The sequence below is a fragment of the Acomys minous genome (genome assembly GCF_964271855.1).
Source record: "Acomys minous genome assembly, chromosome: 3".
NCBI lineage: Eukaryota > Metazoa > Chordata > Mammalia > Rodentia > Muridae > Acomys > Acomys minous.
This window is the reverse complement of record NC_140485.1, coordinates 78,124,581-78,147,361: the sequence shown is the minus strand read 5'-3', so window position 1 is coordinate 78,147,361 and position 22,781 is coordinate 78,124,581. Positions and strand designations below refer to the sequence as shown.

The 22,781-nt window shown below is 46.9% G+C and overlaps 1 protein-coding gene across 2 annotated transcripts in view; it reads right to left on the bottom strand.

Annotated features, from left to right (window-relative positions):
- Positions 1–22,742, bottom strand: part of LOC311594175 (protein NDRG3-like) — a 40,399-nt gene extending 17,657 nt beyond the window's left edge. The window contains exons 1-7 of one of the 2 annotated variants that reach the window (XR_014777982.1): positions 22,543–22,741; positions 13,712–13,817; positions 12,123–12,243; positions 10,420–10,482; positions 9,149–9,209; positions 8,419–8,505; positions 83–139 (exon numbers count right to left, since the gene is read on the bottom strand). Coding sequence is in view for 1 of the 2 variants with exons in the window: in XM_084775719.1 (XP_084631845.1) it covers positions 83–139; positions 8,419–8,505; positions 9,149–9,209; positions 10,420–10,482; positions 12,123–12,243; positions 13,712–13,817; positions 22,543–22,608 (561 nt within the window). In the remaining variant the exon portion in view is untranslated. Of the gene's footprint in view, positions 1–82; positions 140–8,418; positions 8,506–9,148; positions 9,210–10,419; positions 10,483–12,122; positions 12,244–13,711; positions 13,818–22,542 lie in introns of both variants that reach the window. The other variant, XM_084775719.1, reaches the window with a different exon arrangement.
- Positions 22,743–22,781: the final 39 nt, after the last annotated feature.

Genomic DNA, 22,781 nt, shown 5'->3' with positions numbered 1-22,781 from the left:
GCACTTCTTTCTTTCCTTAAGCACAGTAAGGCTTTGCATACAAGGCAATGAACCCAGCTCTTCCGGTTGCACAGGTGCTTACCTGGCCAAAGTGATGAGCCAAAATTATGTCCACAATGTTGGTCGTCAAGCCTGAGAGCTAAAAGATAAAAACTGTGTTAAGAGTGAGCATATGTGAGCATTTCACAGACTGTCACAAGGCTGTCTGCTCAAGGGAGATATACGGGGGGGAGGAGGTCTCCCGGGAGGAATGGGAGGATACAAGGGATGGGATAATAATTGAGATGTAATATGAATAAACTAATAAAATATATTTTTTTAAAAGGAAGATGAGCCGGGCGTGCTGGCGTACGCCTTTAATCCCAGCACTCGGGAGACAGAGGCAGGCAGATCGCTGTGAGTTCGAGGCCACCCAGGGCTACAAAGGGAGTCCAGGACAGCAATGATAACATACTGAAAACCTGTCTCGGGGGGGAAAAAAAAAGAGTATTAAAAAAAAATAAGGAAGATGAACTTTACACATAATATCTTTCAGAAACAAATAAAAAAGCACAAATAAGTATAATTTCAAAGAAATGTGAAAAAAGTAAAAATATAAGGAAAAGCTAAGTATTTTTTTCCACAGTATGAACAGAGTTTGCTTTGAAATGGGGCTTGAAGGAATGGTGGCCATTGCTTTGAAAATGTAAGACGTGGGGCTCAAGTGGCAGGCCGCAGCTTCCTTCCTGCCCCTATGTCCGCATTTACACTGGGTTGATGGCAGGTACAGATCCTTTTACAACCCTGCCTAAGACACAAATAACCCTGTCCAAGAGACAAAAAATAAAACTCGTTCTCGTTGTAGCCATCTTTATATCAGGGAGTGGGAGGAACAGCTCTATTTACGGAATGTTCTCACACTGTGAACATTTTCCTTCCAATCCTTCCCATTTCAACATAATGCACCTCACAGTCTAATACATGCAGCAGTCTGTGGAAATCTGGAGACGGTCTATTTTCAGAAAAACTCCCAGCTCAAACGATCTCGCCATCTCCCCTGTCAGCTTTCTTCCTGGGCTCTGGGTGAAAGTCCTGCTGAGGACTTGGATCAGGGGTGAGCTCCTGAGATGGAGGTGGGGTGCAGAGGAGGAGGTGAGGGAGGGACACGGACATGGGTGGAAGGTTAAGGGAGAAAGACGGCCTGAAACCACTCCGTGGCTGTCAGTGAGCACAAGCTACAAACGGAAGAGGGAGGTTATTACCCAGCTCACTTCATGAGTTCAGAACGCAGTGCAAACACCAGTCATAATGCTCAGAGACCCAGAGTGCTCTATGAATGCCATCAGCTTGTCACACATCCCAGTGTGTGTGTGGGGTCACTCTAGCCACACACTAGACAGACATGTTACATAAGTCAGCCTGTGGGAGAATTCCACAGAGGCTGGCAACAGCATCTTTAGGACACTCCGTCCAAAGCTAGGGAAGGCAATATTCCCCAAAATGTAAATTGTCAAGAGCCATCCTGTTAAAGGAGCTCACTAGGCATGTGGGCTGTGGGAGCTGATCCAGTATTTGCAAGGTCTTGTACCGTGATGAACCCCCAGAACTGCTTCCAGCCTCTGACATGCTGTCAGGAGCCATTGATTTGGGGAAGTTCAGTAAGCAAGAGAGATCTCTGGAAGTGATCCGGTATTTTGCAAGATCTGTATCATGATGCACCTAGAATTGCTTCCAGCCTCTGACTACCTAGTCAATTGTGCATTGCTGCAACTCTCTGAAATCTGGCATTAGAGCCGGGCATGGTGGCGCACGCCTTTAATCCAAGAACCCAGGGAGGCAGAGGCAGGTGGATCACTGTGAGTCTAAGCCAGCTTGGTCTACAAAGCAAGTCCAGGACAGCCAAGGTTACACAGAGAAACCCTGTCTCAAATAACTAAAAAGAAAAAGCTTCTGACATTGGTGTGAACTATTACTTTCTGGGTACTGACCAGCTCTGGTTGAGCAAACTTCCTACAGGATCTTGTTTGAGGATACTGTTTGTTGTTCAGATGAATTAATCCCTGATTATGGAATTCCTGATTTGATTCAAATAGTTTTAAAAGATCTCCTAAACAATTTTAGAGAGTTTATGGCTGCGATAAATACCTTTGTGGACCTCCAGGTGCCTCACTCAGGATAGCCTTGTAGCAGATTTGTGGCTTCAGATAAGCCTCCACTGCAGATGGCACCAAGAATCCTGGTATTCACCATAAATATAGGCAAGCTGGTTTAAACTGTCCACGAACCCAAGATGTAACGGGACTACCTAGAAATGTCTAGCTAAGTACAAGCCTTAATGTCTACAAACTGTTCTAATTCCTTATACCTTGTCATGCTGTGGCCTCATATGTAGTCATCTTAAATTTACTCTGTTTCTTAGAATGAAAGACAGATAAAATTATTGTCCTGAACTCATTATGAACTAAGAGATAGCTGGACAGGGTACAGTTAGGTCCATCCTAATTGATATGTCGTATATTCTTGTGAGTTTCAGACCCTGTTAACCTTTAGGCCTTATCAATCTTTTGTCACGGGAACTCACTGGGAACTTATGTAATGGATATCTAGATAAGAAATGTTTAGCTTTAGAACATAACCTGTTGGATTTTAGAATTCATCTGTTTTTGTGATTAATTGCCCTTTTTAGACTATGAGGTAATTCCCTTTTCCCAGAAGTGTAGGTACGGTGACCGACAATAAACAGCATTGAAATTGGGAAGCTTAACTTCAGTTGGAGGTGAGATGCCTAGCTTTATCCACCTTTTCTCTTGAATGTATGTGTGTGAGTGGTTTATTTTCTGTCTATCTCTTATTTCTTATTTCCCTGTAGATTTGCAAATAAGTCAGCAGGCTCAGGGCCATCAGCCTTCTGCGGCTAATGAGCCTAAGTTTACATTGGCTTAGGCTTACATTGTGGAGATCTCCACAAAGAGACCTATCTACAGCTCCAAGGGCCTCCTTTTCTGACCCCAGTGCAGTCTCTAGCTAGAAGCCACTTTCACAGCGTCAGCTATAGGAAAATTGTGCTCAGTTTAAGTTTTCCTCCTCGGCCACAGTCCTTAGAGAAGAAGCCCTGGGCTCCTTTTCCTCTTCCTTCTTTTGATCCTGATCAGCTCTGGTGACCCAAGAGGTGAAGCGAACTGGAAGGACATCTGCGTCCAGCCCCAGAGACCCCACCCTGGACCTCTCTAGAGCAGCAGCTCGCCATTAACGGTAAATAAACGCAGGGAGGGACAGACTGTTCAGAATCTGGCCTGCCGGTACGTAGAACACTTAGAAATAATTATAAATGTATATACGCTTATTATAGAAATCTAGGAAAGGAGAAACCATGAAAAAAGCTATTATTTGTAATTAATTAACAGAGAAAGATGTAATCAGTACTCACAAATTACCTCTCTCTTTTTTTATGTATGGCATGTCTTTAACAAAATGAAAATCATATTCTATGTCCATTTTGACATAATGTGAATAGTTTTTCAGTTTTAATAGCCAAATAACAATTATTTTTAATTTGGAATATGATCTAATTATGTAGCCCAGGCTAGCCTGATACTCTCTCCTTCTCTTTCTCTTCCTCCTCTTCCTCCTCCTCCTCTTCCTTCTTTTTCTTCCTCTCTCTCTCTCTTTCTCTCTCTGGTTTTTTGGTTTGGAGACAGTGTTTCCCTGGCTGTCCTGGACTCTTTGTAGACCAGGTTAGCCTTGAATTCACAGCGATCCACCTGCCTCTGCCTCCCAAGTGCTGGGATTAAAGATGTATGCCATCACTGCCTGGCAAGTAACATATTTTTTATCATATATTTTGCCGTTGTGTAAACATTTTTTACTCTGTTACTGTTACTTTAGATTTTTCCCATCTATTTCACTGACAGCCAATGCTTTGATGACTATATTCAGTCTTGGTCCTTCTAGCTTAGGCAAAGGGCAAAGCTCTACAACTAACACACGCCACTTCTCTGAGCTGTCCTGAGAACAGTAAGGTTAGATATATGTGAAGCATTTAAAAACCAGTGTCTTGAATTCAATAAACAATATATTAGGTATCAAACTTTCTACTAATAAAATTCTTGGTGTGCACACATGCGCACACACACAGATAAATAATGAAAGAAAAATTATTGTCATGGTCTGGAGAGATGGCGCAGAGGTTAAGAACACTGATAGCTCTTCCAGAGGTCCTGAGTTCAATTCCCAGCAACCACATGGTGGCTCACAACCATCTATAATGTGATCTGATGCCCTCTTCTGGCATGCAGGTGCACATGTAGGCAGAACACTGTATACATAATAAATAAATAAATCTTTAAAAAATTGTCAGGACTGTCGAGATGGCACAGTACTTAAAGTGCTTGCTAAGTACGTGTAAGAACAGCAGTAGTTCAGACCCCCAGAAACTCACACAAATCTTGGGAGGGTGTTGCAACTCACCTGTCATCCCAGCCTCAGAAGGCAGAGTCACAGACACCACACACACACACACACACACACACACACACACACACACACACACACACACACCAGCCATATCAATGAGCTCTGAGTTTGATTGAGAGACCCTGCCTCAGTGGATAAAATGGGACAGTGACAGAGGTTGCCAACACCAACTGTGGGCCTCCACATGTACACACACAGAGGACAGATTAAAATAATACCTATGCCTTAGCAAGAAGATGTCTCAAAATTGCTTCTTTTTAACTAAAAACAAGGAAGCATTTTCAGCATAGGTGAGAGCCATGCAAATGGGAGAATAGATAGCACAATGCAGTTCCCTTATCTCCCTATTTTTACCTTTTTTCCCCCCTGAGACAAAGTTTCTCTGTGTAGCCTTGGCTGTCCTGGACTCACTTTGTAGATGGCTGGCCTCAAACTCACAGCAATCCATCTGCCTCTGTTTCTCGAGTACTGGGAATAAAGGCATGCACTACCACGCCCGGCCTTATTTTTATCCTTCTAAATCTCTATTTTTTAAAAGATTTATTTAAGAATCTTTAGACTTATTATTTTATCTGTATGGGTATTTTGCTTACATGTGTACACATGTACTACACGTGCATGCCTGGTGCCCACAGAAGGCAGAAGGAAAGAACCAGATCCCTTGGCAGTTGAGAGCTGCCATGTGGGTGCTTGGACTGAAACTGGGTTCTCTATAAAAGCTATGAAAGTGCTCTTAACCACCGAGCCCTCTTTCTAACGCCTGAAGCCTTATTTTTGTTATTTTAAAATTATGTATATATCTATCTGTGTGTTGTGTGGGTATGAGCACATGAATGTAAGTGCCCTCAGCGTCCAGAAGAGGGCATCAAATCCCCTGGAACCAGAGTTTCAGGTGGTTTGGAGCCTTTCCGTGTGTGTGTGTGTGTGTGTGTGTGTGTGTGTGTGTGTGTGCGCGCGCGCGCATGCGCTGGGGATCAGAAAAATTCTCAGCAAGAGCAGCAAGCACACTTAACGGCTGAAGCATCTCTCTAGCACCCAGCTTTAAGATTACTTATTTTTTATTGTGTAGTCGTGTGAGCATGTGCCACAGTGTGCACACGGAGGTCAGGGGACTTGTGAGAGCTGGTTCTCTTTCTCCACCATGTGAGTCCTGGACATTGAACCCAGGCCATCAGACTCGGAGTAAGTGCCTTTACCTACTGAGCCATCTCCTTGGCCCTACCTGTCGTTTTATTTTTTATTTATTTAACTATTTAAGCTCAGGGATTGCTTATATTAATAAAGTCAGTAACATGCTCTCTCAGTTTCCTCTCCTTTGACATATCTTTTTTTTTTTTTAAGATTTATTTATTTAGTATACAGTGGTCTGTCTGCATGTAACACCTGCAGGCCAGAAGAGGGTAGCAGATTTCATCGTAGATGGTTGTGAGCCATCATGTGGTTGCTGGGAGTTGAACTCAGGACCTTTGGAAGAACAGGCAGCGCTCTTAACCTCTGAGCCATCTCTCCAGCCCTCCTTGGACATATCTTAAAGGTTAATTAAATTTCTTCTTTTCCCATGTAACAAACATCAACAATCTTATTAAAAATAGTGATTTGCCTGGCGATGGTGGTACACGCCTTTAATCTCAGCATTTGGGAGGCAGAGGCAGGTGGATCACTGTGAGTTCAAGGCCAGCCTGTTTTACAAAGTGAGTCCAGGACAGTCAAGGCTACACAGAGAGACCCTGTCTCGAAAAATAAAAAAGTAATTAATTCATTAATTCATTCCTTCATTCATTCATTAGTTTTACTCATCAGGAAAGGGAAACTGCAATCCACAGACAAGATACCTGAGGTGCAACATTTTACAATTTCATTTTATTCATTTTGACACGGGGTTTCTCTGCACTTCTTTGGCTATCCTGAAGAAGTGTACATATTGCAGGAGTTAATTTTGTTTGCCAGGCAGATTGTACTAAGGAAGGCCCAGGAAGCCAAGAGCAGTGCAGGTGCCTGTGACCCTAGCAGCCTGGAGGCAGAGGTAGGACTGCTGCCATGTCAAGGCCACACTGCTCTGCATCACACAGTTCCAGGTGAGCCAGGGCCTTGCAATGAGGCCCAACACAAATACTTAGGATGGGCGAAATGAGAGATGGCTCAAGCAAGGACACATGCTGTCAAGCCCAGGGACCTAAGTTCAAACCCTGGAACCCACCTGCTGGAAGGAAAGAGACTGACTGTGTAAGTTGTTTTTGACCTCTACAGGTGCACTGTGGCACACACACTTACACGGACGCACAACAGCAAGATCATCTGCCCAGCATTTGTGCCAGGAGCTGACTCAGAGGGTCACAGTGTTTAGCTGCTTACGCCCAATGATCTGAGTTAATCCTGACGACCCAGGGACCCCTATAAAAAGCCAGATGGCCTCAAGTAAGCTGTACAGCTGCAGAAACAAGAGAGGCTGCCTTAGCAAGGTGGGAGGCAAAACTGCCTCCCCGACCTACGCATACACACCAGTTCTTTTATAGGGTGAGAGCATGGTAGTACAGACCTATAATGCCAGAATTTGGGAACTGAAGGCTGGAAAATCAAAGCCTGAAGGCATCCTCAGCCACAATAGGGAGTGCAACAGCCAGCCTGGGATACATAACACACTATCTCAAAACAGAACAAAGCACCAAGCGACTGGGTAGGAAGACTCAACGCAGTCCAGCCTTGGGAGGCTGAGGCAGGAGGAGTGCTGCCACAAGCTTGATGTTAGCCTGGGCTACAGAGTCAGAGCCTGTCTGAAACGACCAAAACCAACCAGCCAAACAACGGAGAGCCCCTTCCAATAGAAATATGTACACGTAAAACTACAAACAGTGAAAAGGCAGATCCTTCGGTAAGACACATCTTTCGGTGCGTCTCTGATGAACTTCCCCAAACACCTGGATCCTGAGGGCTCTGACCTGGAAAGTGGATTAGCTCCTTGGCGTCATAATGCCCTGGTATTATTGGAAGGTAATACAATAAATATAGAGAGAAACTAGGCCATGGGAGGGTGGGGGGGGGTGGGGGGGTGGAGTAGGGAGTAGGGTGGGGGAGGGGAGCACACCTAAGGACTGTTTCTAATTCTGTTTCCTTTCGGTTCTGCCTTTTCTTGTGTGTCCAGATGTTTAATTGTTCCATTCTGCCAATGTCTCAAATGTCTGGACCCTGAGTGGAAGTAAGTCTTGCTTCCTGTTGTTCTTTTGGGTAATTTGGTCCCAGGGACACAAACCAAAGACACACATGAATCTAGCAAAGGATTTATTTGCGGAATGCTTTTCAAGAAGAAGTGCATGCTGACGGGAACAGGCTGAGGCTGGAAAGATGGTGTGACAATTACGAGGCTCTTCTTCAGAGCACCGAGGTTCAGTTCCCAGCACACGTATGGCGGCTCATGCCTGCCTGTAACCCTAGTACCAGAGGACCCAACACCCTGTGTTGGCCTCCGTGGGAACTGTACACTCGTGGTGCGCAGACGTACATGCAGGCAAAACATACACACATAAAATAAAAATAAATAAAATTGTACCAAAAAAAAGGGCAAGCTTTTTTTTCATGAAGGAACAAGAGAAGTCTAGTTTAGAGGCATGGGCCCGAAATCCAAGCTTCCTAAGAGGCTGAAGTGTCACAAGTTCGTGGCCAGGCTGACCAATTTAGTGAGATCTTGCCTCAAGGTAAACAGTAAAGGGAGAGCTGGGATTGTAAATTCGGGGATCACATGATGCCTCAATGTGCATGAGACCATGGCTTTAATGTCTTGTACCACCACCAGGAAGGAGGAGGAAGAGGAAGAAGGGGAGCAAAGGGACAAGGAAAAGAAGGAGGGAGGAGGGAGAGAAGGAGGAGGAGGGAGAGGAGGAGGAGGAGGGAGAGGAGGAGGAGGAGGGAGACGAGGAGGAGGAAGAGGACGACCAGGAAATGAACAGATGGACGCCACCATTTGGTACTTACTTTTGATGCTGCCCAGTCAATCCAGCCTTTAGCACACGGGTCGACATTGATGAGCACAAGACCTTCTACCATCTCTGGATGATTGAGCTGAGAGACACAGAGAGCTGTGAGAGACTCCCCTTCCCCACCCTAAAGCAGCGGGCATGGCCACAGGTCTCCCTAGGCCTCAATGCCTCATGTCTGAAGGGAAGACTGCAGAGCGGGGCTACCAGAGGGGCACGTACGGACAATACCTCTCGGACCTGACCCGGCACGTGTGCTAAATCACTTGGCATGAGGGCTACTCGGGTCACACGGGCTGCCTTGGTATGACATGGGCTCCTCAAAGTCTCTTCCTGAAGCTATCTGGATAATAGGCAATGCCACCCCAGAAAACACTTTCCTGTTACCCAGGAGGAATTTCTCAGCAGGAGTCCTTCCGGAGGACTTGGCAGGAAACTGCAGTCCACCGCGTTGTAATGTTTAAGGCGTCATTTCAAGTGCTACTCAAGCTCTCTATGGCTTTAACCATCTCCCCAGAAGCCGCATCTGGGTCTCGTTAGGGTGTTCTGTCCTGCTTGAGGCTTTTCAGGTCCTCTACACACAGAGCAACCTCCACACGCATGCGCCTGGAGCCGCTGGCACTTGAGAACCAACACAAGCCCAGAGCAGCACTGGTCACTCAACACAGCCCCCAGCTGGGACCCGCACAGTGCCTGGGGGCCCTGAGACTAATCCTTCCTGTACTTACTGCAAATCGGCTGAGGATGTAGGCTCCTGCTCCGACTCCAATACCAATGATGCTCTTCACACTGAACAAGGCGGGCGGACAATTGACAGTGTCTTACTCTGTGGCAGCATGGTGTAGTGGAACAAATACAAAATGGGTGCGTAGCCAAGCTGCGACACTTAGTAGCCGTGAGAACTTGGCCGAGCTTCTTTTACTCTCAAGCTTCAGTGCCCTCCTTATTGACAAAACACCATCTGCTCCCCCCACTTCTTCCCCTCCCTCTCTTTTCTTCCCCCCCCCCCCCCCACGGTCCTTCCTATTAAGGATTGACCCTAGGACTGCATAGACACTGGTCAAGAACTCTACCACTGAGCTATATATCCCAGCAAGCATACTACTTCCTTTAAAATGTGCTTTTCTAGCCGCCTGGCATGGTGGGGCACGCCTTTAATCCCAGCACTCTGGAGGCAGAGACACAGGTGGATCGCTGTGAGTTCGAGGCCAACCTACCTGGTCTACAAAGTGAGTCCAGGACAGTCAAAGCTACACAGAAAAACCTTGACTTGAAAAAGAAAAAGAAAAAGAAAAAAAAGCCCAAACAAAAAATTTTGTTTTTCTGGTTAAATGAAACATGCCTGAAATCTAGAATTCATCTTCATTGTCCTGTTACCTCCAAACCCATCAGCAAATTCTTCCAAATCTACCTGTTAATATAGCCATCGGTTACCCCCACTTTAGCCCACCCCTTAATGTCTTTCTTCCTTTTTCTTTCTTTCTTTCTCTTTCTATCCTTCTTTCTTTCACTTTTCTTTCTTTTGGTTTTTCTAGACAGAGTTTCTCTGTGTAGCCTTGGATGTCCTGGACTCTATTTGACGACCAGGTTGGCCTTGAACTCACCACCTGCCTCTGCCTCCTGAGTGCTGGGATCGCAGGCATGCGCCATCACACCTGGGACCCCCATGATGTCTTTGTGTTGAGGGACTAAGACCTAGCTGAGAGCACACACGTCCTATCACTGAGCGACGCCCCATCCCCTTCTGTTCCGGCATTTCACTGTGATGTGTATCAAGCAGCTGAGGTGCTAAGGTCGATAAGCAGAGCGACTCTTCTGTTCTGCTCATTAGCTACGTTTCTTGGGACAGACACAAAAGGGAGAGTTAAAACAGAAGAACAAAGCGACGAGGATGGCTGTGCATCTCGATGGGAGAGTATCTGCTGGTCAGGAGCGAAAGCCTGGCGTAGGTTGGCGACAACGAGGGGAGCCGGAAAGGAAGGCTGCAGAAGACACTCACCTTAGGTGTGTAAGAATACAAAGCAGCATTTTGGCTAGCTCATCCATGGTGGGGTACTGATACCTGAAACCCAGAAGGACACATCCTGAGTTAGAAGCACCCACAGTTCCCAGACACTAGGAGACCTTGACCAGTCCAAAAGGCTCAAAGGATGTGATGTGGTGCCTAAAGACAACTGTGGCATATCCTCCATAGTCCTCCATGGCTGCCATGTGAGGAAGAATCCCAAGGGGCCACACTCCTGCTACCAGAGGAAGCTACAGGAAATGAGCCGCTTAGATGGCCTCTATGTGCTACTTCCCAGCCCTTCCCTTTCCCTTCTGGGCTCAGGAACGCCCAGCAGCAAGCGTCAACTCAGGAAGCAGCTTGCAGTGTGACAATCATCCTTAGAGAGTTAACTAACAGGAAACACCGCCTTCCTGGGCCTATGCTCCATTATAGAACTTGGGTACCTCAGAGTAAATGCTCACTGATTTCACCGAGGCCGAAGAGAATACATTTATTTTATGACCTGCTTATTTATGATATGAACTGGCGTATCATATGCTATGAAATGGCCAGGCAAGCCCAGAGCTGACCCAGAGGAGAAAGGGCAAGGGGAAAGTCACAGAGAATGCAGAATCAGAGAGGGACAGGATATTCTAAAATGAGACTGATATTGTGCACACATGTGTGTGTTTATATATGTACATATGTATAAGACTGTACATGTGTGTGTGTGTGTGTAATAATCTTCCATGTTTGGTCACAACCAGCAAGGAGTCAGCCTGTTTCTGCTGGGCATCATAAGGAATAGAGTGTTCTCACACCATTTGTGCACAAGTTAGAAAGCAATCTTGATGGCTGCCACCTGGACAAATGACAACTTGTATTTGAGACACACAACAGCTTGGACAAAGTCAACTAAGACTCTGTAACAAGACTTTTTGGGCTGAGTCCGGCTCTGCAATGAATCTGCACAGACTCAGAATCCCATAGGGTTGTGTGGCTTACGTGAGCTGACAAACACAAAGCATTTAAGCAGAGTCTGCCAGAGCCTGGGTCCTGTGCAGGTGCAGACTCTCCCTTGTCTGGAATGCTTCTTCTACAGAAGTTGCTGGCAAACGCAGCAGGAAGGTGAAGGGCTCTTTTCTCCCCCTAAGCTCTCATGGCATTCTGTCCAGGGGACACTTGATAGCCTGTGACTCTGACATGCACAGCAGGTTTAGGATGATGAGTGCCAAGGCCAGTCAGGTGGTGCCCTTGCTGGTTAAGGTGACTTCAGAATAAATGGCTCCCCAGGGGTCCAAACCCATCCCTAGGAGGGAGCTCAGATGGGAAGGCACTCCCAGGCCAAGTTCAAGGGAGGCTGGGATGAGCTATGTATCTGGCAATTCAGGAAGAGACACAGAAGTGACAAATGTAAAACAGTCAGGGGACAGATCACAGTCAGTGAGAAGTGGGTGTTCCAGACACATTCTGCCTTGTGATTAGAGGCACATAGGCCCTGGCCATGAAGAGGCTTTCCTGGGTATGTGACAACACAGCAGCCTCAACCGATTTCCACACAAGCTTCTGAGACCCAGGGCAGAAAGACAGGCAAGCAACACCACCTGTAGGGGTGACACCATCAAGTGGGAGGGAGACACACCAGACAGCCCCCTACAGCCCACCCATCCGTTCTCAGGCCTCATGTCTCCCAGAGATCTCCCCTGGGGCCTTACCCTGTTGGGAAGGAGGGTGCCCCTTCCTGTTGGCCTGGGGCGTCCACGTGACAGACAGCAAAGTGCTGGGTGATCTCCTGCATATCCTCGAAGTTGAAGAACGTGTTGAAGCAGGATTTGTCTGTGAGAGAAGAATGCCTGTAGATCCCACGTCCCCCAGCTCTCCCCAGTTTTCCTCTGCCCAGCAATGCCGTGCCAGTGTTCTCTCACCCCCTTCTCAGCAGCCGTCCACTCACTTAAGTGAGGGGTCTGCACAAAGCCCGCGACTCAGGCTGCCCAAGGCAGACGCCATAGGAGGTCCCTCAGGGCCTGGAGAACAGCTGGTTCTAATCCCGTGCGATGGGTGCAGAGTAGACACCGCCTTGTGGGTGTTTGCTGGGTTTCCTTGAGGTGCACAAAACAACTTTCTACCCACAATGCTGTGCTCTATGCACCTTATTCCTCTACCTGACAGGGGACACTGGCCTTCCCCTGACCCTGGCTAGAGGATCTCCTCAGCTGCTGACACTCACCACCTGGGCCTTGTGAGACTGCTATGTGCATGGAGGACATACTGTGCCATTTTCCCCTCTTAGAGTGGGGCCTTCCTCACTTCTCATGCTTAGGCTCAGCCCTGGGCTGTCAGCTCAACGCACGCCACGTCTGGAAGCCAGAGTACCACGAAAGACGTACATTTGAAGAGTCTGTCCCCACGGCTAGAGCCTAATTCTATACTGCTTGTTGAACGGCCACTTCTGAAACGCTTGGTAGCGGATTTGGTATGGGCTTCAGAGCTGGAAATATTTGTAGACACATAAGGAAGCATCTAGGGGACTGACCCAAAGTAGACTTAGTTCGCATATACCTAATGCACATAGCCTGAAGTAATTATTATTATTTTCTCCAGACAAGGTTTCTCTGTGTAGCCTTGGCTGCCCTGGACTCTCATTGTAGACCAGGCTGGCCTCAAACTCACAGTGATCCACCTGCCTCTGCCTCTTGAGTACTGGGATTTAAGGCGTGCACCACCATGCCCAGCTTCCCCCAACATTCTGCTCATACCCTAGAAATGTTAACCTGCCATTAATAAAAAGAAGGTATCAAGACAGAGGACGGAAGTGTGTGATGTTAGAATGCTATTGTTAAGCCGGGCGGTGGTGGCGCACACCTTTAATCCCAGCACTTGGGAGGCAGAGGCAGGGGGATCCTTGTGAGCTCGAGGCCAGCCTGGTCTACAAAGTGAGTCCAGGACAGCCAAGGCCACACAGAGAAACCCTGTCTCGAAAAAACCAAAACAAAACAGAATGTTATTGTTGTTTTCTTTAAGACAAAGTTTATGCACGCTCAAAGGGTACTGCTGGGGCTGGAGAGATGGCTCGATGGTGAAGAGCAGCTCTAACTGCTCTTGCAGAAGGCCTGGGTTCAGTCCCAGCACCCACACGGTGTCTCACAATCACCTGTAACTCCAGTTCTGGGGACTCTAACGCCCTCTTCTGGCCTCCACTAGTGCTGCATGCATGTAAGTGACATATACACACAAACACTCAGACACATAGAATACAAATAAATATTTCCTTTTAAAAAGCGAATGTGCAAAACCAAATACATACGGTTAAGCCCGATGTCATGGTATGTCAGGATGATCGGTTGGTTTCCCTTCAGTGAGCCCCTGATGGTGACGTGGACTACACCATGGAGTGTTTCTACGTCATGTTCCTGTAACAAGACAACGTGAGGTCTTAAAAGGCTTCGTGAACTGGAAGCCCGCCGGAGAGATGCTGTATACGTGGAGCATTCCTACTTTCTAATTCTTTATCTAGATAGACAATAAACAAACACATAGGGAAAAAACCCCTCATTTTTCATCTTAAAAGCTCACTTATGAGTCCAGAAAATATCTGTTGAGAATAAATGTGCAATTGGCTGTGGGAAGATCATGGAGTTGGATAAGGAGCTAGGAAAGAGACTTGGGAGAACAGTTAAGGAAGCAGAGACGTGAAGTTCTTTCCGGGTAAAAAGTCAGAGGCATCAAAGCTGTGGATGCATGCATGCCTAGCTGCAGAAAACTTCTGTGAGAAAATATTGCTGGATTCCAGCTGCTGCTGCTGCTGCTGCTGTAGCATCCTTCCTCCTCTCACAGATGCTGGCAGGTTCTACAACAGGACATCATCTGTGAACCCTTAGCTAGCAGACATCCCAGTGTCAGGATTTCTCAGCTGAGAAGTGAGTTAACCTCAAAGCGGGCATTGGCACCCCACACATCTTGTTCTGTGCCGCCTCCACGCTTCCTGCCTGGCAATCAGCGAGCCAAGCTGGAGGTTCTTGCTACAACACCCCTGAACCCCAACCAACAAACATAAGGCAACCTCAGACTTCCATTTCTAGCTCCAGAGACCCCACAATACTGTTGTCTGTCGGTCTGTTCATGACATCAATAATTCTTCTAATAAATTGTCTGTTTATCAGTAATCTGTCTCAGTGTGCTTCTTAGGGTCTCACTAGGTATCTCTGGTAGGCCTAGACCAGGCCAGCTTGGGACTCACAGAAATCCATCTGCCTCTGCCTCCTAAGTAGTTGCTGGAATTAAAAACATGAGGATTTATTTATTTTATGTGATTATATGAATTCTTGCATGTTGTATGTGCTTTATATGTGTGCCTGATGCCCCTGAAGGCCAGAAGACGGCACCCGAAGGCCTGGTTTTGAAGTTACTGGAAGTTGGGAGCTGCCACATGGGTGCTAGGCACCAAACCCTGGTCTTCATGAGCAGTGAATCTTAACCACAGATCCATCTCTTAACCCGCAGTATCATTTTGAGCCCCACCCCCATCCAAAACCTACCAAGTAAACACCAAAAGGTGCATCTGCCCAGAGTCTCTCCTTTCTTGCATGTGTCTTACAGGAGTGGCACTTGGCTGCCATGTTTGTAGAATGAAACCTTTGGGCCATGGCTTCCTAGAGGCAGGAAGGCCTCTGGTCATGTGACATCAGGCATCTTTCCCTAGCAACTGTGTTGGAGACTGAGAGATCACGCCTGTGACTTGGTGCTTCTCCTGAAACAGGAGTGACCTCGGTAGCTTTGCACCGAGCAGGCCACCACTGTAACTCCTGGTCCTCGCCGTGGGTGCTCTTAGGCCCCGAGGCATCCTGGGCTGCTCACGGGTTAAAGTGTGCTGGGCAGTTTGTCCTCTATGTCCCATAGGACACGAACCAAAGCAAAATTAAGCTGAGAAGCAGTCAGAGCAGAGCTCCTCTCAGGAAACTGAGTAAAGGCAGAGAGGTTTGCAATCAGTAGTGCTGGGGATGCCTGCAGCACGGAGAGCGATGGCCTTGAACTCACAGTGATCCCCCTGCCTCTGCTTCCTGAGTGCTGGGATTAAAGGCGTGCGCCACCACTCCCAGCTGATGGAACAGTTGAGAGGCACAGACAGGCAGAAAGGACCCACAGTGAAAGGTGGTATAGAATACAGCAAGGGCTCTATCTCCTCATGTGAGCAGTGCGCGGTGTGGGGAGAAAATAGAGACCAAACAGTAAGCTAACCGTCCCTGGTGAAGAGAGACGGGCAATTTAACTATAAGGGCTAACCTGCAGTTTTCACGTGACTTAAATCCAGTAGGGCTGGGAGCTAGAGAGACGGCTCAGTGGTTAAGAACACTTGTGGTTCTTGACGAGGACCCTGGTTCGGTTCCCAGCACCTTCCTGGAGGCTCACAGCTATTTGTGTTCTGGTTCTAGAAGATCTGTCACGCTATTCTGTGCTCCCTGGGCATCAGGCACACACGTAGTATACACACAGGAAAAGCCCTCATACACAGGGCTGGGCGTGGTGGCGCACAACTGTAATCCCAGCACTCGAGAGGCAGAGGCTGGCGGGTCGTTGTGAGTTCGAGGCCATCCTGGTCTACAAAGTGAGTCCAGGACAGTCAGGGCTACACAGAGAAACCCTGTTTCAAAAAAACCAAACCAGCCGGGCATGATGGCGCATGCCTTTAATCTCAAAACTTGGGAGGCAGAGGCAGGCAGATCGCTGTGAGTTCTAGGCTAGCCTGGACTACAAAGCAAGTCTAGGACAGCCAAGACTACACAGAGAAACCCTGTCTTGAAAAACCAACAAAACAAAACAAAACAAAACAAAAACCCAAACCAAAACAAAAAAAGCCCTCATACACATGAAATTTTAAAAATTATTTTTTAAGAAAATGCAGTGGGGAATTTGATGTTATAGTGACTACTATTCCTTTGTGACAGTAAGAAATCTATTTTGTCACACACACAAACACACACACTCCTCAGAGAACTACATCAAAGCACTATCTTGAGAAATGGGTTGTTGCTTAAGACAGAACCATTCTGGGGGCCTAAAAACAGGGAGCAATCACAAATCTGGGGGCACCCTGCCATAGTTTCTGGGTACGAGACAGCCATGTGAAGAGTCTCAGGCTACAGCAGGGCATATGATAAGCTGAGGTGGCACGAAGCTTGGGCAGTTCAGGGCAACAGTAGTCAGTGGCTCCTCCTCTGTGGAGAGGACCAGATCCTATCATTATGATAACCGATAACCACTGAAACTCAGAGGCCCGTGCCTGGGGCCAGCAGGTGACACAGTGTCCGAAACCACCTGCCTATGGCTTAATGTCTGCATGCTGAGAATTTCTTTCTTTCTTTCTTTCTTTCTTTTTTTTTTTTTTTTTTTGTTTTTTTTTTTTTTGTTTTTCGAGACAGGGTTTCTCTGTGTAGCCTTGGCTGTCCTGGACTCACTTTGTAGACCAGGCTGGCCTGGAACTCACAGCGATCCGCCTGCCTCTGCCTCCCGAGTGCTGGGATTAAAGGCGTGCACCACCACGCCCGGCTGCACGCTGAGAATTTCAAAGCTCAAGTTCAAGACAGCATTTGCTCTGCACAACCGCCTCCCTGGTGGGAGAGATATGGGGGCACTGTGACAGGGCCTTCCAGCACACATCTGCTTGGAACCTAGCCTCCAATATACTCAGAAGAGGCCTCTTTGCTTAGACACTGGCCAGCCCCTGGCCTGCAGCCTGGGGAGGAGGGAGAGGGGCATATCTGTGCTGAGAATCTACCCGGCCCAGCCCGCAGGTTGACGCGTGACCATCAGGGGCTCCTGGTATGCACAGAAAGAAAGCTCCTGGGATGGGGCATCTGCCAGACATCAGGCCCTTGATTGGTCCGGCTTAGCATTTCTGGGGATAGTAGGCAAGTCAAAAGATCACCCCACCACAGGCTGTGACATTCATGGACACAGAAGGTACTACAGACCTTTTTTTGGTTTTTCTAGACAGGGTTTCTCTGTGTAGCCTTGATTATCCTGGACTCGCTTTGTAGACCAGGGTGGCCTTGAACTCACAGAGATCAGCCTGCCTCTGCCTCTCAAGTGCTGGGATTAAAGGCGTGTGCCACCACCGCCTGACGGTACTCCTGATTCTTTCTGTCTCTCATGTCCCTTTTTCTTGGTCTTCACTTTTAGTATAACTTTTGTTGTTGTTGTTATTATTATTATTATTATTATTACTATTATTCTTATTTTGGTTTTTCAACACAGGGTCCTCTGTGTAGCCCTGACTGTCCTGGATCTCACTCTGTAGACCAGGTTGGCCTTGAACTCACAGAAATCCACTTGGTTTTGTCTCCTAAGTGCTGGGATTAAAAGTGTGTGCCACTATGCCCGGTTTAAATTTTATTTCTAAAAGTTCTTTTTCCTTGTGATTGTCTTTGTTGTTATTTTAGACAAGCTCTAGCTGTGAGCTCTGGCCTGGAGGTTACCCTGCTGCCACTGCCTCCAAAGTACTGGCATTTAGATGCATGAGCCACCACATCCAGATTTTTACATATTTTTTTTTCTTACTTAAAAAATTACTTTTAGCTGGGTGGTGGTGGTGCTCGCCTTTAATCCCAGTACTCAGAGAGACAGAGACAGGTGGTTCTCTGTGAATTCAAGCCCCGCCTGGTTGAGTGAATTCATGGACAGTCAAAGCGACACACAGAAACCCTGTCTCAAAAAAAAACCCAAACAAACAACTTTTCTATATTAGTGTTGGGGGGGGCTTATGTACTATGGTGAGTGAGTGTGGAGGCCAGAGGTCAACTTGCAGGAGCTGGTTCTCTTCTGCTGTGTGGGACACAGGAGTTGAACACAGGTTGTCAGGCTCAGATTGACAAACCCGGCACCAGGAGCCCTTATCCATTGAGCAACGTTGCTGGTCCACATTTTTCCATATTGTACAATCAGAGTTTTTAAATCTCTTGTTCTCTGTTTATGCCTCTAGCATCCATCTCTCTCGCCCCTCCCCCTCTCCTCCCACTGTCTCCGTCTCTCCCCACTCTCTGCTTTCTTTCCTCTCTCCTCCCTTTCTCTGTTTCTGACAGGCCCTGCGACTATCCAAGGTAGGAAGATCCTCCCGCCTCGGTCCCCGGGATGCTGGGAGTGTAAGGTCTCCTGAGCTGTCATGCTCGGCTCATTTCTTCTCCTATTCTGTTTGATCCGGCTTCTTCCTCATTGACCCTTCCTTGCCGGTTTCCTTTATTTCATTTATGTTCTCTTTTTTACCTTTATCCTAACTGGTTTCTAACTTCATAGCTCATTCTGTACCATGGTAGAATTCCATGGTTTGCCCTTTTCTGCACCATGGTTATTGGTGGGGTAGCAATTGGCTTCAACCATTTAAAATGCATTTCCATATCCAGTTAGTTTGGTTTGGTGCTGTTGCTATTATTATTGTTGTTGTTATTATTATTATGGCACTGAAGATTGAGCCCTCAAGAGAAGGTTGCCTACTAAGAGCCCCCCCCCAAAGTAAAAGAAATAGACATCCAAAAGGAGGCAACATGAAAGAGGTCAGTTCCAGACGGGCGCGGTGGTGCACACCTTTACTCCCAGCACTCAGGAGGCTGAGGCAGGCGGATCGCTGTGAGTTTCAGTCCTGGTCTACAAAGTGAGTTCAGGACAGCCAAGGCTAACATAGAGAAACCCTGTCTTGAAAACCAAAACCAAACAAATAAAAAAGATTTCAAGCAGGGGCCAGGCAGTGGCGGCACATGCCTTTACTCCCAGCACTTGGGAGGCAGAGGCAGGTGGATCACTGTGAGTTCGAGGCCAGCCTGGTCTACAAAGTGAGTCCAGGACAGCCAAGGCTACACAGAGAGACCCTGTCTCGAAAAAACCAAAAACAACAACAAAAATTTCACCTCAAAGAGTACACGAATAAACATAAAGACGAAATACAAAGAGAAGTGCAAAGGTTGACTTTGCAATGATTTCCTTATTTTGTTCATGTGCACACATACACACACACATATGAATTTGCATTGCCACTCACACACATCACATAAATACATAGGCAAAAAAAGGAAATACAAAGTTCCATGAGTCAAGTGAAGGTCACCCTAAACAAGTAAAGGTGTGGGCTTAATTTTCTTAATTTATTTTTTATGAACTTATCAACCGAGAGTACCTCACTTATAACCTGACTAACCTAAACAATAGGAAAAGAAGATTAAAGACTATAATAATGAAACCGTAAGGATATCAGTTCTGAGGAACAATTCTCCTGGTGTAGTCAGCAGGATTTCTTCTGCTGGAAACTGGAGCAACCAGAACCCAGAACCTCAGCAGGAGCCGGAGCCCCGAAGCCTTCCCTTGAGTGGTTCTCTCTAGGAGCGTCTCAAAGTGCAGCGATGAGCAGCCAAAACTATCCCAAGTCTCCACAGGCCCGGCCCCCAGGTCTGGGCTCATTTATATATCTCCTCCCAGAGTCTGTTCACGGGATCTTTTCAGCTGGCAACAATCAAGCTCCCTCACGAGGTGGTTTGTCTTCTAGTGGATTAACAACATCTGTTCTCTCACAAGACGGTTCTGATCTCACACTTAGGATCATAACAAAAATAGGTTTAATCTTTCCTTCATAAAGGCCACCTTAAACAAGTAAAGGTCACCCTACACAGGTAAACACCACAAGCTGTTTTCTGACCAACACACAAGCACTATGGCACATGTGCACACACCTACCCATGTGTAATATTTTAGTTATAAAAAGATGTGACCACAACTTTCAGGAAGACCAAGAGACAAGATGTGGACATTCATGGGTTAAAAGGAGCTGAGGTAGACGCTAAGGCTATAGAAGACTTCAGAGTCACTTAAAGGAGCATGACCCAGGAGAAAGGGGGATGGTTTCAATCACAGCACACAGAAAGGATTCATCTCATAGGAGAAATACTTGAACCAAGGAGAACTGAGGAAGAACCCCTCAGGTATGACTCCTAGTGTAGATGAGGGATAAAGAACACATGGTATAAAAAAAAAAAAAAAAAAAAAAAAGAACACATTGTATCAAAGCAGTGGACAAAACAACAAGCAAAATAGCAACCAGCAAACAAACCCATCAATTACAACCCTAAGGGTAAATCACCCTAATGCAAAAAATAAAAATTAAAAAAAATTTAAATAGCTGATTGGATTCAAATATCTGTGACAAACACACCTCACTAAAGACAGAAACATAGGGAAAGGGTACATGTTGATGTCCCAAGCGCAAGGAAGCCAAGCAAGCCCGTGTAGCTATATTCATGTCTGATAAAGTGTTCCAGATAAAATTATATTATAGAACTATAGGAAACAGCATGGTACTGGCACGAAAACAGACGTGTAGATCAATGCACTAAAACAGGACCCAGAAATAAACACACACAGCTGGGCAATGGTGGTGCAGACTTTTAATCCGAGCACTTGGGAGGCAGAGGCTGGCAGATATCTGAGTTCGAAGGCAGCCTGGTCTACAGAGTGAGTTCTAGGACAGCCAGGGCCACACAAAGGAACACTGTCTCAAAAGAACAACAAAAAAATAAATACATAAAAATAAATAGACACATGCAACTTCAGCCACCTGACTTTGACAAAGAGACCTCAAATATTGGAGAAAAGAGTATCTTTCAACAAACTGCTGGGGAAACTGGATATCCACAGGTAGAAAAATCTCTCATTCTTTGCAAAAATCAGTTCAAAATGGATCAAAGGCCTTAACGTGAGATTAGAAAATGATAGGGAAAACACTTCAAGATAAGGTTCTAGGCAAAAACTTTCTGAAAAGGGCTCTCACAGCCCAAGGAGTAATAAAGAACTGATTAACTAGACTGCGTCATGGGAAAAGCTCTGGACAGCAAAGAAAACAACAAGAAGGCCAAGAGACAGTGTGCAGGGCTTGAGAAACCCTTTGATCACTATACACTTGGTAGTAAAAACATAAAGACCCCCCAGAAAAGTGCCAGGGCTGGTGGGGGTGGTGCATGCCTTTCATCTCTTCACTCAGGAGGCAGAGGCATGTGAAGAAATCTCTGCGTTGGAGGCCAGCCTGGCCTACAGAGTGAATTCCAGGATGGCCAGGGCTATAGAGAAATACCATGAGAGAGAGAGACAGAGAGAGAGAGACAGAGAGACAGAGACACACACAGAGACACACACAGAGACACACACAGAGACACAGACACACACACACACACTGAACCCCAAAAACTAAACTGGGGAGGGGATCAAGGTGGCTCAGTGGGTAGAGGCACTTGCTACCAAGCCTGATGACCTGAGTTCATTCCCAGAATCCACAGAATGGAAGGAGAGGACTGACCAAGTTGTGTCTCCCCAGCGCACCAGAGTGTGGAGGCTAGCCCTCACAAGGAAGTAGATAAATGTACAAATAATAATTTTTAAAACATCAAAGTCAAAGGTGGTGGCGTAAACCTTTAATCCCAGCACTCGGGAGGCAGAGGCAGGTGGCTCTGTGTGACTTGGAGGCCAGCCTGGTCTACAAAGCAAGTCCAGGACAGCCAGGGCTACACAGAGAATCCCTGTCTCGAAAAACAAGCAAGCAAACAAACAAACAAAATCAAAGTTAGTGTTTTGTATAAACGTCAAAAAGCCAATAAAGAAGCATGTGAACTGCACAGATGTCAAAAGAAGCCCATGGCTGGTGAGATGGCTCAGCAGATAAAGTACTTGCTGCTCACGCTGCCAACGTATGGTTGTCCCCAGGAAAAGGGAGAAAGCGCCCACAAAACTGTCTTCTCACCTCCACATGCGCCCTCTCCTCCTCTCCACATCCTGTACACTATGCTAATACATAAAAATAAAATAAGGAAACACCTTCTAAGATATCAGGGAAATGTAAACAAAATTACCTTAACATTTCAGCTCCCCCACCCCCCAAGCCCGGGCCCCCCCCATCCCCGCCCCTGCCTTGCGGCTGTTACCACGATGAAGGAGATGTGACAAGTACACCAATGGAGTTTCATCCAGCCACAAGAATTATGTCATGGCATTTCGAGGAAAATGAGTGCTGCCCTGTTTTGGCCACCGCTTTGTGTTGTCAGCATCTCAGGGTTTGTGTGACTGTGAACTGCCTGAGAGCAACACCATGAAGGGCAGGGAGGCACTCACCTCCACGGGGACTTGTACACATATCTGCTGTAAACTAGTACACAGGCAACTTGAACGAGACTCCATGTGTGGAAGAGGTGCAGAGAGACCCCGGCCGCGGAGCTGATTTTACGGTCAGATCATTACAGGGCGTGAGCGGCCATCACCAACCCTCATCTGTCTTACTGGCTCTTTCCCTAGGGACTGCCACACCAGCATTCTAGAATGTGACCCACAATGGCAGCCTGTGCTCAGAGGGC